At 43.1% G+C, this 14,439-nt stretch overlaps 1 protein-coding gene across 1 annotated transcript; it reads right to left on the bottom strand.

Moving 5' to 3' along the window:
- Window positions 1-3,011: 3,011 nt before the first annotated feature.
- Window positions 3,012-9,635, bottom strand: LOC123029638 (carboxymethylenebutenolidase homolog). Its single transcript, XM_044442818.1, has 5 exons — window positions 9,421-9,635; window positions 8,159-8,266; window positions 5,546-5,688; window positions 4,799-4,890; window positions 3,012-3,295 (listed from the first exon to the last, which is right to left on the bottom strand). Exons 1-5 carry the CDS (start codon window positions 9,633-9,635, stop codon window positions 3,110-3,112), a joined length of 744 nt encoding a protein of 247 aa, XP_044298753.1. The 3' UTR covers window positions 3,012-3,109.
- Window positions 9,636-14,439: the final 4,804 nt, after the last annotated feature.

Here is a 14,439-nt window from a genome sequence, read left to right as displayed (position 1 = left end):
AAAACATTAAGATCAAAAGAAATATAACATTAAAAAACCTGATGGCAAAGTTAAAACACAGATTTAATAGTGAAAGGTGCAGACTGTATAAATTATTGAAAAAGCCCTGGGAGAAAAAAGACCATGTGCTTGGGCTCCTTCAGTGATGGAATTTCCTTGCTCTCCTCAATATTTCTCCAAATGTTAGGAAGGGGGTGTTTTAAATGAGATTTTAAGCTATGCTCTTCTGCACCATTGCCTTTTCTTTTTTATGAGTTTCAGAAATCACTTGAGTTGCTTTCATATAATCATTCCTGTTAAATTAAATATTGAAAATACTGTACTTTATAAAGCAAGTCTGGAATTCACAGAATTGAAACCAGTATGCTTTCTTTCACTAGATGGCCCAGGAGGCCCCTTCTGACTCACTCTGTTTCTATGTTTCAATTCTGTATAATATACTAAAATCAATACATTATATATCATAGATCATTTTGTCAGTTCTCCAAATAAATAGCCTTCTTTCTCAACTTTTGTGTAGCCACCATTGTTTTGCCTGCTCTGCCTATACAATAACAATACAGGGTAAAAGTAACAATACAAAATAAAATTTGACCTTGGCTCAGTACGTAAATCAACTTAAAGTCAGCAGTGACAAGAAGGGAAGAACAATGTGGTTACAATGATTTAAGTATAACCGTTTCAACGTGTATGTGTCTTTGTGCAGATTTCTGTGAAGTATGTAAACAAGAACAAACCTAATAATTATCTCTTTACAGGTGGCGACCATTTATCCTTCCAATCTTGTAATATCAGTCTTTTAGCGTTTAGAAGGGTGCAGTGAACATCTTGTTCCCTCAGCTTCCAGAAAGCAAGCGGATCATTTCACAGAGCATGTAGAGAGCCAGTGTGGTGGAGTGGCTAAGAGCATGAGATGTGGCTCAGAGGATCTGGGTTCTAGGAATAGGTGTCATGAGTACAGGTTAGGTGATAAGTGGCTGGAGAGCAGCACTTGTGAAAGGGACCTCGGAGTGCTGGTTGACTGCAGGCTGAACATGAGCCAGCCGTGTGATGCGGCAGTCAAGAGGGCGAACGCCACCCTTGGTTGCATAGCCAGAAGCGTGGCTTCTAGATCAAGAGAGGTATTACTACCACTCTACACGAAATAGTTATGATGTTTTATATTACAGTTTTATTTTGTGTTTAAATTGTTTTTATGCTTATTTAGTATATACTGCCCAGAGAATATTTTGTTATGATGGATCATACAATGTCTCTAATTAAGAACTTCAACGTCATAGGCTCTTATCGATCCATTTTTTTAAAAGAAAGTAATTTTCTGCTCCAAGTAGGAGGTATGGGTCCATGAATGCTGCAGGGACTAGCCAATCTGAAATCTATACTGGTCGTCTTTGTTGGAAATGGGAAGAACTGGTTTCTCTTGGAAATTTGGAAACCCAATTGAAACCATGGTAGACTCACAAACCAGAATATCTGGGAACACCATGAACATTGGAGTTCTTTGGAGGTTTTTCCCATCCAGATCTCCAAAAGGAGACCCGAGAGAGGAAATTGGAAATGTTATACCCATGAGAAGCTTGCGAAAGAGAACTTCATTTCTTATGATGTATCTAGTTTCTTTCCTTCCTTCCTTCCTTCCTTCCTTCCTTCCTTCCTTCCTTCCTTCCTTCTTTCCCAGTACTACAAATGATCTAACCTTATTCTCTACCTCTTTGGAAGCCTGAAATTATCATTTCTTTTCAGAAAGCTCAGGATTTTTAGTGTGATAGTACACTTTATTTCCATTTTGTCTTCAAGTAAACACCCCTACGTCAAGGCAAGGCAATGTACTCCATCTCTTCTATACAGGTTTGTGCAATTTTAGGCTTTCTAATCACAGCTCTCTCAATGGAGGGAGGAGAGTTCATGACCACAAGTCAGTTCGACTCTCTGAGATGTCTCTCTGCATGGCGCAGCTGTCTCACTGGGCGGGAGCGGTCCCCGTATCTTCCTGAAAAGCTGTCTCAGATGTGTGCCATGCAGACTCTGCACTGTTTTTTGACAATAGCGCGAGCTCTCTTTCCTTCCAAGCTTGCAATTTGGGTGTCATGTTTGATCTCTTTCTACTTTAATCTTCAATTCAATATCTTCATTTCATGAGAACTGACAGGATTTAACATGAACCATCATCCATCTTTGCATTTCTGTATTACTAATTATTATTACTTTACTTCAGTATTAAAAGTAATTTTCTCCACTTGCAAGGAATAACCACGACAACTCCACTTATGGAGGGTTTCCGAAATAGAGCATGGCTGCAAGGCACACAGAGCCCCAGAATTTTTTAAAGAAAAAAATAATCAAGGGTGCAATGACATTGTCTGGAGAGGGAGGATCCGATAGGTCAGAGTCTCGGCTCCAACCTGGGAAATGACTGACTTTGGAGGCCCCTCTTCACCCTCACAGAGGACATGAGTCTTTCAAAGCTAGTTAGGCTCTGAGAATGGAAGACCATCTCCAGCTGGCACAGGGGAGGGGAGCATTCTGGGAGGTGGGGTGGGGTGAAACCAGTCATCATCATCCACCAAGAAATCCCAGTGGTATTTCAGCCTCTCCTCTTGAGGAGGGAATAAACTGACCCTCCAGATGTTTTGGAAGACAAGGGGAGCTTCTGCATGCCTCATGCCTTCCATGGATGTCCATCTTTCCCCCAAAAGCGGATCCCTGATTAAAATCCCAAATTTCGTTTGTATATAATGCATGTCGAGATTCTGAACATTTTAACACATTCAGAGAAAGATAATGCAGCACATACATGCAGGGTGGGGTGGGGAACCAAGAAGAACTGAGCAACCTTTAAAAGGTTGACTTCGTTATAAGATGTGCGGCATCAGAAAAAGATTTCCAGTATTGAATGCTTCACTAAGCTTTCAATAACTAATGAAAGCTTTTAACTAGTGCTTTCCTAAGACAATGACAACAATATTTGAGGACAGCAAGGTACAAATAATTTCATATATATCATCTCAAGCTCTTTCCGACGTCATTTATCTACTTCAAAGTCTGATGGATAATACTGTGCTCCTCAACTCTGAGAGTCAAGAACAGAGCAGAGGGGCTGTTTGTGGCTTCAAACCATCATGTATCTGTTCAGCCAGCTCATCATATCCATTCTTGCTTCTTCAATGTAAGGCACGTCTTCCGGCTTCATGTCCTCAGGCTTACACTGGGCAAAACCATGAACTTGTTTAGGATACACCTTAACTTTGTAGGGCACCCTGCAGTACTCTTTCAGTTTTTCTTCCAGCAAAGTCACCTGTAAGATAAACCCAGTTCATAGGTTGTTTCTGGTGTTATGTTATTCGCGAAGTCGTGCCTAATCCATCACGACCCCATGGACAGCATTCCTCCGGGCCATCCTGTCCTCCACCATCCCCCCGGAGTCCACCTAAGCTCTCACTGACTGCTTCAGTGACTCCATCTAGCCACCTCATTCTCTGCTGTCCCCTTCTTCTTTTTCTGTCTATTGTTCCCAGCATTAGGCTCTTCTCCAGGGAGTCCTTCCTTCTCATTAGGTGGCCCAAGTATTTGAGTTTCATCTTCAGTATATGTCCTTCTAAAGAGCAGTCAGGGTTGGTTCCTCTCGGACTGACCAGTTTGATCGCCTTGCGGTCCAAGGGACTCGCAGGAGTCTCCTCCAGCACCACAATTCAAAGGCCTCAATTCTTCGGTGCTCAGCCTTCCCTACTTTCACAGCCATACATTACAAATGGGAAAGCCATAGCTTTGACTATATGAACTTTGGCAGGGTGATGTCTCTGCTTTTTAGTATGCTGTCTAGATTTGCCATAGCTCTCCTTCCAAGGAGCAAGCATCTTTTAATTTCTTGGCTGCAGTCCCCATCTGCGGTGATCTTGGAGCCCAGGAAAATAAAATCTGTCACTACCTCCATGTCTTCCCCATCTATTTGACAGAAAGTGATAGGACCAGATGCCATGATCTTAGTTTCTTACAGGAAGTTAAAAATCAAATTTCCTAGTTATTTATAGGCTTGCAAGTAGCATTCACTGAAGCTTGAAAACCCAGTGCTAAATTCAGTTCAAGTTAAACAGCAGTAGGTTCCTTCTGGCTGGAGCTCCTCTACTTTACTTGATGGGAACTGCCTGTGAAATTTGGCTTGGTGGACAGTATAGAAAAGTAACCAAGCAAGCAACCAACCAACCAACCACAGCACTGTGGTGATACTCTTTCCCCATCTGTGATGATGATCCTTCTTTACACACATGCAAAATGATATTAAATAAGAAAAGTATCTCCGGGGATGTTCTGTCCTTCTCCACTAAGCAGCTGCAGCTTGATCGCAAAGATGTAGAATTATGGAGAAGGTTCCAAGGCAGATGGCTCTCAGGCAGCCTGCAGACATCTCCCAACAGTATTCTAAGCAGACAGGCTAATTATTTTTACGACAAGTATTTTAAGCATACAGGTTATGGTGGTTTTCCCACAGATGTTAACCTCTTTCTCTGCACCTGATGCCTGGTTAAATTCTCATCACTTCTTAGAATGGCAAAGGGTATTAGCTTACTATAACTCTAGTCATGCATTGCGAAGAAGCGTGGGCAAGGACGGGTCTACACACACTGGCCGCCTCTGCAAGATCCCTTGGTGACAGATCCTGCCACTTCCTTCTCCGAATGGAATGGTGATGTTGGAATGGAAGTAGTACATGAGAATAGGGAGTCGGTGTGCTTTGGGTACTGCATCCTCTCTCGTTTATGCCCTGCAGGCCTATCAGTCCTCAAGGAATACAGCTGCTTACCTGATCGAGAGAAATTGTGTGATCTTTTCCGCCAAATATGAAAAAGGTGGGATTCAGCAAGTCATACCTCTGATCTGAGTCCCTGATGATTCCTAAAACAGATTTGAACAAAGCGCATACATGAAGTGATGATGATGCACAAGGTGAGCTGAAAACTCAAAGAACAAAGACTTCTGCTTACTTCAGTAGCATGTATTCCTGTTATGCCACATGGTCTCAGTATAAAAAGATATCAGGTTTAAAGCTGTTCAAACAAATATTTATATAATAAATAAATATGTATTGAGCCACGGATCAGCTTAATGTACAACGCTACACGCAGTGACTCAAAAGTTCAGCAAGCATGAAATCTGAGTCTAGCGAAGTCCCTTATTTCCTCCTTAATATTTATTTATGCAAATATAGCTTCGTGCCAGTCTTCACAGCCTCCAGAAGCCACAGTTCCCTAACGGTGTAATGCTAGGCATGTTTAGACAGAAAAAAGGCCCTAGTAAGCTTGACTGGGGAAGGCAGGGAGTTCGAGTAACTTTTTCATTCTAAAACATACATAGGATTGCACCAAGAAGTATGTCACACACAAGCATGTATGGGAATCCTGCTCTTTCCTGGCCAAAGCAGTGTTGTAGTAGCAGAAAAGAACAAGTCAGATTAAAATTTGCCATTTACCCTTCTGCGGAGTTCGTCTAGAAGTGTTTAAAGATTTAAAAGCACATGAGCCGGCTCAAATTAGCAGGTGTTCTTTCCTACCGTAGAGGGATACCCCAGCCTTTAATTCAGGGGTTGTCAGCATCAAGTGATGTACGGCCATTCCACCCCAGGAGAACCCAACGATACCAATGTTCGTTGCACTGAACTGCTCCTTTAGATACCTCACAAAAATAGCAGTTGTCCTAGGACATAAACAGAAGAGAACTAAGACATTGGTGCAAATGTCCAAAAAGAAATCACAACATTATTAGAACTTGCTCCTGCACCCCTCCCTACTGACTTTTTTATCACACTGTCCTGCTGCATTTCTGCCATGTGGTTTGTCAGAAGACAGTTTCAGACTGACTGAATACTGTGTCCTCAGAAACCAACTGCATGCATTTGCAATGTCTGGGGTTCCCTATACTAAATGGAAGAAGCAGCCGGCAGGAGAGCATTGAGACGCCATGTCAGAGTCCATGCAAACAAACAAGTGGGAGGAATATCTGAGAGTGGTCCGCCTTTTGCACACATGGAAAGACAAATGAGTATGGAAGAATGGTAGGGACACGTGACCAGGATTGGGGCCAGGATACCTGAAGGAATGTCTTTTTCCTGTACACCCTCCCACCCTGTAAGATCTGCAGCAGAGGCCCTGCTCCGGGAACCCTCCTTGAAGGAGGTTAGGAGTGAACACCTGGAGAAGGGCCTTCTCTGCAGCGGCACCCTGACTTGGAGTGCAGTCCCCAGAGAGGTTCTCTTGGCGTTGACTTTATATGCTTTTCGGCGCCAGGTTAAAACCTTTTTATTTACCCAATATTTTAAAGTTTAAATATTTTAATCGGGTTTTATTAACATCCTCAGTTGTATTTTATCTTGTTATTGATTGCTGTATTGATTGTTTATTTATTACATTGTAAGCCGTCCAGAGACAATTGGTACAGGACAGGATAAAACTACCCTAAATTAAAAAATATTCTCTGAATCTGTTTCTCTTGGGAGCCCAGACAAGCTGACTTAAACAAAGGTAGAACAGCAGGCAAGCAATCTCTGAAGATGTAGATTGCCTTAGTGCTTTTAAAGAGACATGTTTCTGACAGACGCAGTGACATTTCTGATGGCTGAGCTGTACTGGGTGGTTGGGAACCTTTAGCTCTGTATGTTCACTTTGCCGCACCTTCACTATTAGGTTGCCAGTCAGCACCACTGTAGTCAAATATAAAACAAATGTTGTGATCGATTTTAAAACTGTGTGCTAAAATACTTTTTCATTTGCACTTTGCATAAGAAAATGCAGATTTGTATATTTCTATATAAGTGGTACTGAAATGAAAATGTGTTTAAAATGGATGAAAACAGGTAAACATACAGCTAAAATTGTATGCAATGGCCCTTCTCTACCATACTATGTTAAACTGCTAGCGAAAGCAAAACATAGAGGCATGTTGACCGTGCATGTTTAGACTAGGGAATGCTGGGTATTGCAGGGCTGCTTCTGTCTAAACTCCCATTAGATTGTCCCCAAAGCTGCAGAAGTGTAGAATGCCAGCTGCAATTGTACCTGGAGTTGAGAAGCAGAACAATGACTGGTCCCCAGTCTGGAAGCATCCCAGATCAATGCGGGCACCAGGTATCGTAGGCCACCAACAAGTGCTTGACAGCTCTGCTCTTCATGTAATTAATTCCTGGCCAAGCTGATGTACCCACATTGGCAGCTGTTGGATTGAGTTTGGCTGAATAGGTCACAGGTGCAGGCTTCTTACAGAACATGGATGATGCTGTGCTGTTCTCAGTAGCGTCAGCTTCTGGGCAAATAGGCTCGTGCTACATCGGGGGTGCAGAACCTCTTTCAACTCAGTGGCTGCATTCCCCTTTGGAAAACGTTCAGGGGCCGCAATTTAGGGGAGTGTGTGGCTGAAAGTAAAGGGGAAGGGTGGGGGCAGAGTCCTAAATACCTAAAGTGCCACCACATTGTAGCTGAAGGCTTGTTTCAGCCTTTGAGAATGGGAAATATTGTACAAAAGCTGGAAAACTGCCAACAGTCAATGGTTAGGGAAAAGGAGTGGAGCCAGTAGAAAGCAGCATGGCTCTCTGGGGATCCCTGGGGGTGTCCTGGTCTTGAGGTGCTGCAGACCTGTGCTTTTTGACCAGCTGAAACATGAAGCATCACAACCCAAAGTCCATCAACAGGGCAATCCTCTAGCCACCAGGCAGCCTCTAACTGGTCACAGGGCTTTTTGGTCTTCCAGCTCCAACCTTAGAAACTTGCTCTGACTCCCTCCATCCTCACACCTGCTGCAGAAAGACCTGTGCTGGCTGAGCTTTCACAACAACAAACTCAGAGGCATCCTTCTGGGGGCATCCCAGGAGATGGAGAGAAGGGGAGGCAGGTTCTGCCAGCATATGAACTATCCTGAAGGTGTTTGCTTAGATGGCTGGAATCTAAGAGTGGAAGGAATCTGTCAGGATGGGTTGAAGGAATCTGTCATCAGCTTCTACCTCCATCTTCTTCTGCCTTTCATTGGACACCTGTAATCCTTCATGTCTGAAATATTATAGGCTTCATCACTGGATTGCTTTCTAGGTATGTCCTTGTAGGATTACTTAATTAAGTAATCTCTTCATTTGACACTTAGCAATTTCTTATACTTTTGAAATAAATATTAGCCTTACTTATTCACTTTCGTGGGATCTCGGTGTTTTAACCAGTCCGCAAAATCCTTCCATTTATCAGTGGGTTTCCAAGGTTCTTTTCCCAGGAAAAAGTCTGGGCAGATGGTTCTGTATGGGGCAAAAGCAAAAGGTTACTAGCCAATTCTGTGCAATTCAGACTCTAGTACCAAGGAGGGCCGGCTACTTCTTGATGAGGGTGTTTGGTCACTGGGCAAAGCCCCCTCCGTTCTTTTGCCTAGAAGATGTGGTGCATGCACACGAAGCATCCTGAGGCAATGTCTCTTGAATGTTTGCATGCTCTGTGTAAAGAACAGTGTTGTGGTTGAGAAAAAGGGGCTTTTGCAAGCCAAAACCCAGGAGTTTACCAATGATGCCTCACCCTTTGGAACTCACCCTCGCTGGGAAATGGATAGGATTGCACAGCTTTTATGATAGAAAACTCTGCTTCACACATTGTGAAGCCATTTCATTTTCAGACATACTATGGGCTTGTGCAAACAGTGTACTAAACACCTGGGACTTGCAGGAAATCTTCCCTGATATGTACTTGGGGGAGTTCAACAGAGGTTGCGTTCAATAGAGCATCTGGACAAAGTTCACAAATAACCATTATGTATGAAAACCACTAGGGGCCGGGTCAATCGTATTGAACAGAGAAGCTGAAGAGAGTAAAAAAGAACAGATTCACATTTACTTAGTTACTTCAGAGTAGACCTTTAACAAGGCCTTGAAATGGCTTAATTTCTTTAAGAGAATTGATGGTTGAAAGCTTTTCTACACAAGAAAAGCTTTTCTATTGTGTGTTCTTCATTTCCTGCTTGTGGTTGTTTATGGGTTCTGATCTTTTGATTTTGATTATGTTTATAGACACCACTTCCTGTGAGTTTTTAGATGATAGAAAAATGAACAATTATTTTGGAAGGCAGAAAGAACATGTTGTTTCCATTTGTGCATTTGTGCTATTCCGCTACACCACAGTGCCACCTAGAGCTTATGTAGTGGAAAAACAGAAAAGGGTACATTCCTTGTGCAGTTCTCTGAGGCTAGTTTCTTGACCGACCTGAAAGCAGATGTAGCAGAATAAAGGCCTTGTGTAGCAAGCCTTGTGTGAGCTGAACCAGCTTCTTCATTACATCTGTTGTGTCTAGTATAAATTTCCATGATTTGACATTTGTTTCATTTATTTACATTAGTTAGTAAGAACTGAATTCCAAAAAGAGCTACAAATACTTGGAATAGTAATAATAAAAGCAGCAACTTACACATATCCATTATATGCAAGAATATCGGCGACATATCTGGTGTCTGAGAACTGCCATCCGTATATATCATGAACCAAAATCAAAGCTTTGTTCGTGTTGTAAGTGGGGTTGCAAATATAAGCATTGATGCGCTCGACTTGCACTTCCTTGCCGCTTCCCACATAATTGCTTCTCCTTCCAATATCATATTGGAAAGACAAATCTTCACTAGTCATTTAGAGAACTGAAATGGAAACAAAAGCCTATTAATAAGTTTTGAATGGTTTAAAAAAATCCAGGCTTTTGTAAAAAGTGCCAAGCCACTCAGCGGAGAGATGAGATTAAGCTGAAACTTTGAGGGCAGTTATCAGACTTGTCAAGACCTGTCCCTTTAAAGTTGCACAAAAGGGAACATTTTGCCAGATGAACATTATCGTATCTCAGTGTTACTTTGAAAGGAACAGCCACACCTGCCAAAATATTTGCATGCATGCTACTTGTAAAGCGATGAAAGCTCTTAGATGATCAAGCACCTAGCAATCCTCTTCAGAGCATCATAAGATGATAGCAACTTTCTGAATAAAAAAAACAGAGTGAGATGCAGAATGCAGGCCAGCCTTAAACACCCAGAATCAGCATTTGTGCCAGTCATCAGTCAACCCTTTGGCCTCCCTTCCTGCCCTGAAAGGAGTGGAACCTGTGCAACGTAACTGTACACAGGGACAGTCACAAACTCATCCCTCTGATTTGGGGTAGACTGTATCTCACTGCAGGGCAGGATCTTCCATTAGATGTTGACCTCCTTATCAGGAGGTCCCCCTTTCGTAAATTTGCTTGATAGGGTTGCAGCTTCATCTCCACGGAGGACTCTTCTACCTTTTATAGATGCAGAACAGCCAATATTTGGCAGATCGTGCTGTCTCTGCACAGACATGCTGTGGTGGGATCAGAAGGGAGTCTGACCTACTCAACCAGGGCGCCAGGGCTTTTTTTTTGTCATAGAACGCACCAGAACGGCGTTCCGGCACCGTTTTTTGACGGATTTTTCCAATGGAGTGATTTTGAATTGCCTGCGGGCTGCTTGTGTGTCCGTGCTGATTGTTAGGGCGCTGCTCGGCTTGGGATCGGTCGTGTGGTCGCGCGCTGAGTGCTTACTGCCGGCAGCGACCATTATGTTTATGTGTGTGTAGAGTGACTGCCTACGTCCAAAAGGTAAATAAGTTCTTTATTTCAAAAAAAGTTGGTGAATTGAAAATCTTTTTTAGTGTAAAAGTGTGACTCCAAGACATGAGTTCCGGCACTTTTTTTTTTTTAAACCAAAAAAGCACTGCAGGGCGCACTGGCACTAATTCTCCCATCGCCACAGCTGTCAGTGCACTTTCTTACAGACCTGGCTTCCCAGTAAAGCAAGGCTCCCAACAGCTGTTTGGTGAGTTAGTGGGAGCTCGTTCAGCTAGGAAACGGGGTGCTTGAGGATGACTCCCTTCAAATGCTGTTTTCCCCCAACAACACAGAAACTGAGCGAGCCAGAAGGGGTCTCCCGGGCCATCTAGTCTGACCCCTGGCTCCAGATGGCTCCGCTCATGACATGCCTACCATGTGCATGTCCAGCCTATCCTTGAACTCCCTCACTGATGGGGTTTCAATCACCTCCCACAAGATGGTTGCGAGAGGTGCGTGACTGTTGTTTTCCTGAGGCTCAGGAAACAGCGATCTTAATTTACGTGAGGTGGCAGTGAAATTAAAGCAGCTCGCACTGTCCAGTGATCCTCTGTATGTACACATGTGCAGAGCTGTGCATGTGTTTATGCATATGTACATGTGCAGGCACGTGTGTATATGCTTGTGAATTGGTGTGTGCATGCCATGGCCATACCCAGCAGCCCAGTGCATTGGAAAGACGAGATAGAGAAGCTGTATTCTCACTGCCAAACAAGGCCAGGAGCAGATTGCAGTCATGACTATTAACTTTTAATACCAAAAATCTGAGTAAAGCCGAAAAGGATCACTAACAGAAGCATACTGCTAAGATTCAGCTTAAATGAGATTCCTAAGGAGTTTAAAGGCCACATAAAGAACAGATTTGCATTACTGGACTCAATGGTCCATAAACAAGAGGAACTACAGACTGAAATCAAAGCTTTTATCAGGGAAGGCTGCCAAGAGATGATGCCTACAGCAAAAAGAAGGGGGTGGAGAGAGGGAAAAAAAAAGCATAGATGGACAATGGAAAGTGCACAAAATTGTTCAGGACAGACGAGAAACAAGAGCAATAGACGACAGAAAGAGGGCCAACAGCCTGAATGCAGCTTTCCAGCACCTAACACAGAGAGGCAAAATGATATTTTGGAATGGCCAGTGCAAAGAAAAAGAAGATAAAAAAGAAAAAAAGCAAGAGACTTCTTTCAAGAGATTCGAGAAACCAAAGGGAAATTCAAACCTAGACTAGGAATGCTGAAAAACCAACAGGGGACTGTGTTATCTGACCTAGATAAAATAAAGAGAAGGTGGAAACAATACACACAGGAATGATACAGAGAGGCAAAAGGATAACAGTCTATTATGAAGAGGAATCCTATGAAGAAGAACCTGAAATACTAGAAAGTGAAGTGGAAAACTCCTTGGAAAGCACTTGCATGAAGAGTAGATAGGAGAACGGCAGGCCTATTCTAAGCTGCAGGGACTGAATCAGTCCAGATCCTAACAAGAATATGCCAACAAATATGGAAAACGAACTGGAAATGGTCAATATGCGTTCCAATCCCCAAGAAAGGAGATGCAAAAGTGGGTAACAACTGTAGACCATTGCACTAATTCCCCATGCAAGCAATGTGGATCTAATTTATTGTTGTAAGCCGCCCCGAGGCTTCGGTGAATGGGGCGGCATAAAAATGTTTTAAGAAATAAAAAATAAATAAGGGATGCTCCAGGTGTTGCAAGAAAGAATATCATGGACAGGAAGTGAGTGTCAGGACAGATGGTGAAAAGACAGATGGTGGGTTTCCTATAGGCAAAGAAATCAGACAATGATGTGCTATATTTCATTATCTGTTCAATCGGTATGTAAAAGAGATCACAAGGAAATTCAGATTAGGATTAGAAAGAGTAGGAGTAAAAACTGGCAGGAGATGCATCAAAATTTAAGATATACAGGTGATACCATATTACTGGCAGAAAGCAGCAATGACTTGAAATGGCTCCTAAATAAAGTGAAAGAAGAAAGTGCAAAAACAGGACTGCAGTTAAACATTAAGAACGCAAAAATCATGACTACGGAAGAATGACAGAACTTTAATGTCAACAGTGAAGAAATTGAAATAGTGAAAGTTTTTGCATGCCTTGGTGACAGTCATCAATTGGACTTGGAAGGGCAGCAATGAAGAAACTAGAAAAGATCATCAAGTTTCTCTGGAGACCAAGGCCAAGATCGTCCACACTATTGTATTCCTGATCACAGCGTGTGCGTGTGAAAGCTGGACAGTGAAGGAAGCTGGCAGAAACAAAACTGATGTGTTTGGAACGAGGTGCTAGCGGAGAGCTTTGAGAATGCCCTGGACCAACAGAAAGATGAACCAGTGTGTCTTAAAGTAAGCCTGAACTTTCCTTGGAAGCAAAACGGATGAAAGTGAAGTGTTTATACTTTGAGCACATCATTAGGAGGTAAGACTCACTGGAGAAAGCATCAACGCTGAGAGGAGTGGAAGGCCAAGTATGAGGTGCCTCAGTTTCATAAAAGAAGCCACAGCCTTGAGCTTACTAGAACTGAGCAGGGTTGTGAAGGAAAGGATGTTTTGGAGGGCCACCATGAGTTGGAGGTGGCTTGACGGCACACAACAACACTAAAAAACTGGGAATAGACAAAATGAATAGCAGCTACAAATTACAATCAACATATACATCAGAATACTGTTGCTGTAATCCCTGGAGTGGGCAGCGAGAGGGCAGGGTATCTCAAAGACAGTCACTCAAAATCCCTTTCATTTTGACACAGAAAGGTGTGGCTCAGCTTCCAAGCCAGAGGAGTCCTGCTGAGTGAAAACTTGAGCTATTGCAATTGTCTGGTGCACAGCTATTATTCAACCACTTCCAGTCAGCAAGTTTGATGAAAAGGTTTCTCCTGGAAATGCTGATGTCATCTAATTATAGGCACAATTATTATGAGGAATATCTTGGAGCTGATAAAGGAAATTCAAATCAGGAATATGAGGCAACAGAGCGTTTGCTTGCGCTGAAGAGAAACCAACACTGGAGGAAGGCTTATCCATGCCTTGTTTGAGGGCGGCTGCTACTTTGCTTTACGATGCCTCGTCATTGCAGTTTTCATTGTGAGCAGCACTGAGGCAAGTAGTTAAGGCAGAAGGATTTTAAGGAAGTCAAAAAATGCATGGGTGAAATGTGATTAATTTAGTAAATCAAATACATAGAGGGGCTGTAAGATCGTATCTCACCTGCCTCTGCTCATCCCATGCATCTGGTATGTTGCCTGAACCCCGCAAAAGTTCAGCACTACAACTACCAGCATTCCTGATGGTGGGCCAAGCTGACTGGAGCTGCTGGGAGTTGAAGTTAAAGCACCTGAAGGGCACCAGGCTGGTGCTCATCTAATGCTACAAATGTGCATATATGCCTGCGTGTGGACAGGGCTGATAATGCTCCCAGGAAAACCACATTTATCAGGCAAAGTCATAATTTAAGTATTACATCAAATACATGGAAGCAACCTTTCCCTGATGTTCTTGAGGACCGGCTACACTGTCTTTAGCAGGGATGGGCAAAGTCTAGCCCTCCAGATATTTTGGCCTACATCCATCCCTGTTAGCTAACAGAGCTAATGGTGAAGGATGATGTGCTTCGCTGGCCAAACATCTGGCGGGCCAAAAGTCGCCTGCTCCATGTCTAATGCGTTAACACCACGGATCACACTCCCAGTCATCAGAGGGCTCTGTGTTTGAAGCTCCCCACCTTCCCTGTGGCCTGCAGGAGCCAGGCAGAGAACGAGGAGGATGGGGGCAAGCAATCATGTTTCCATTTCTCTATTTA

Source organism: Varanus komodoensis, unplaced genomic scaffold, assembly GCF_004798865.1.
Source record: "Varanus komodoensis strain SLA01 unplaced genomic scaffold, ASM479886v1 scaffold40, whole genome shotgun sequence".
NCBI classification, from domain to species: Eukaryota; Metazoa; Chordata; class Lepidosauria; order Squamata; family Varanidae; genus Varanus; species Varanus komodoensis.
Note: the sequence above shows the minus strand (reverse complement) of the source record. Positions and strands in the feature narration are given on the sequence as shown.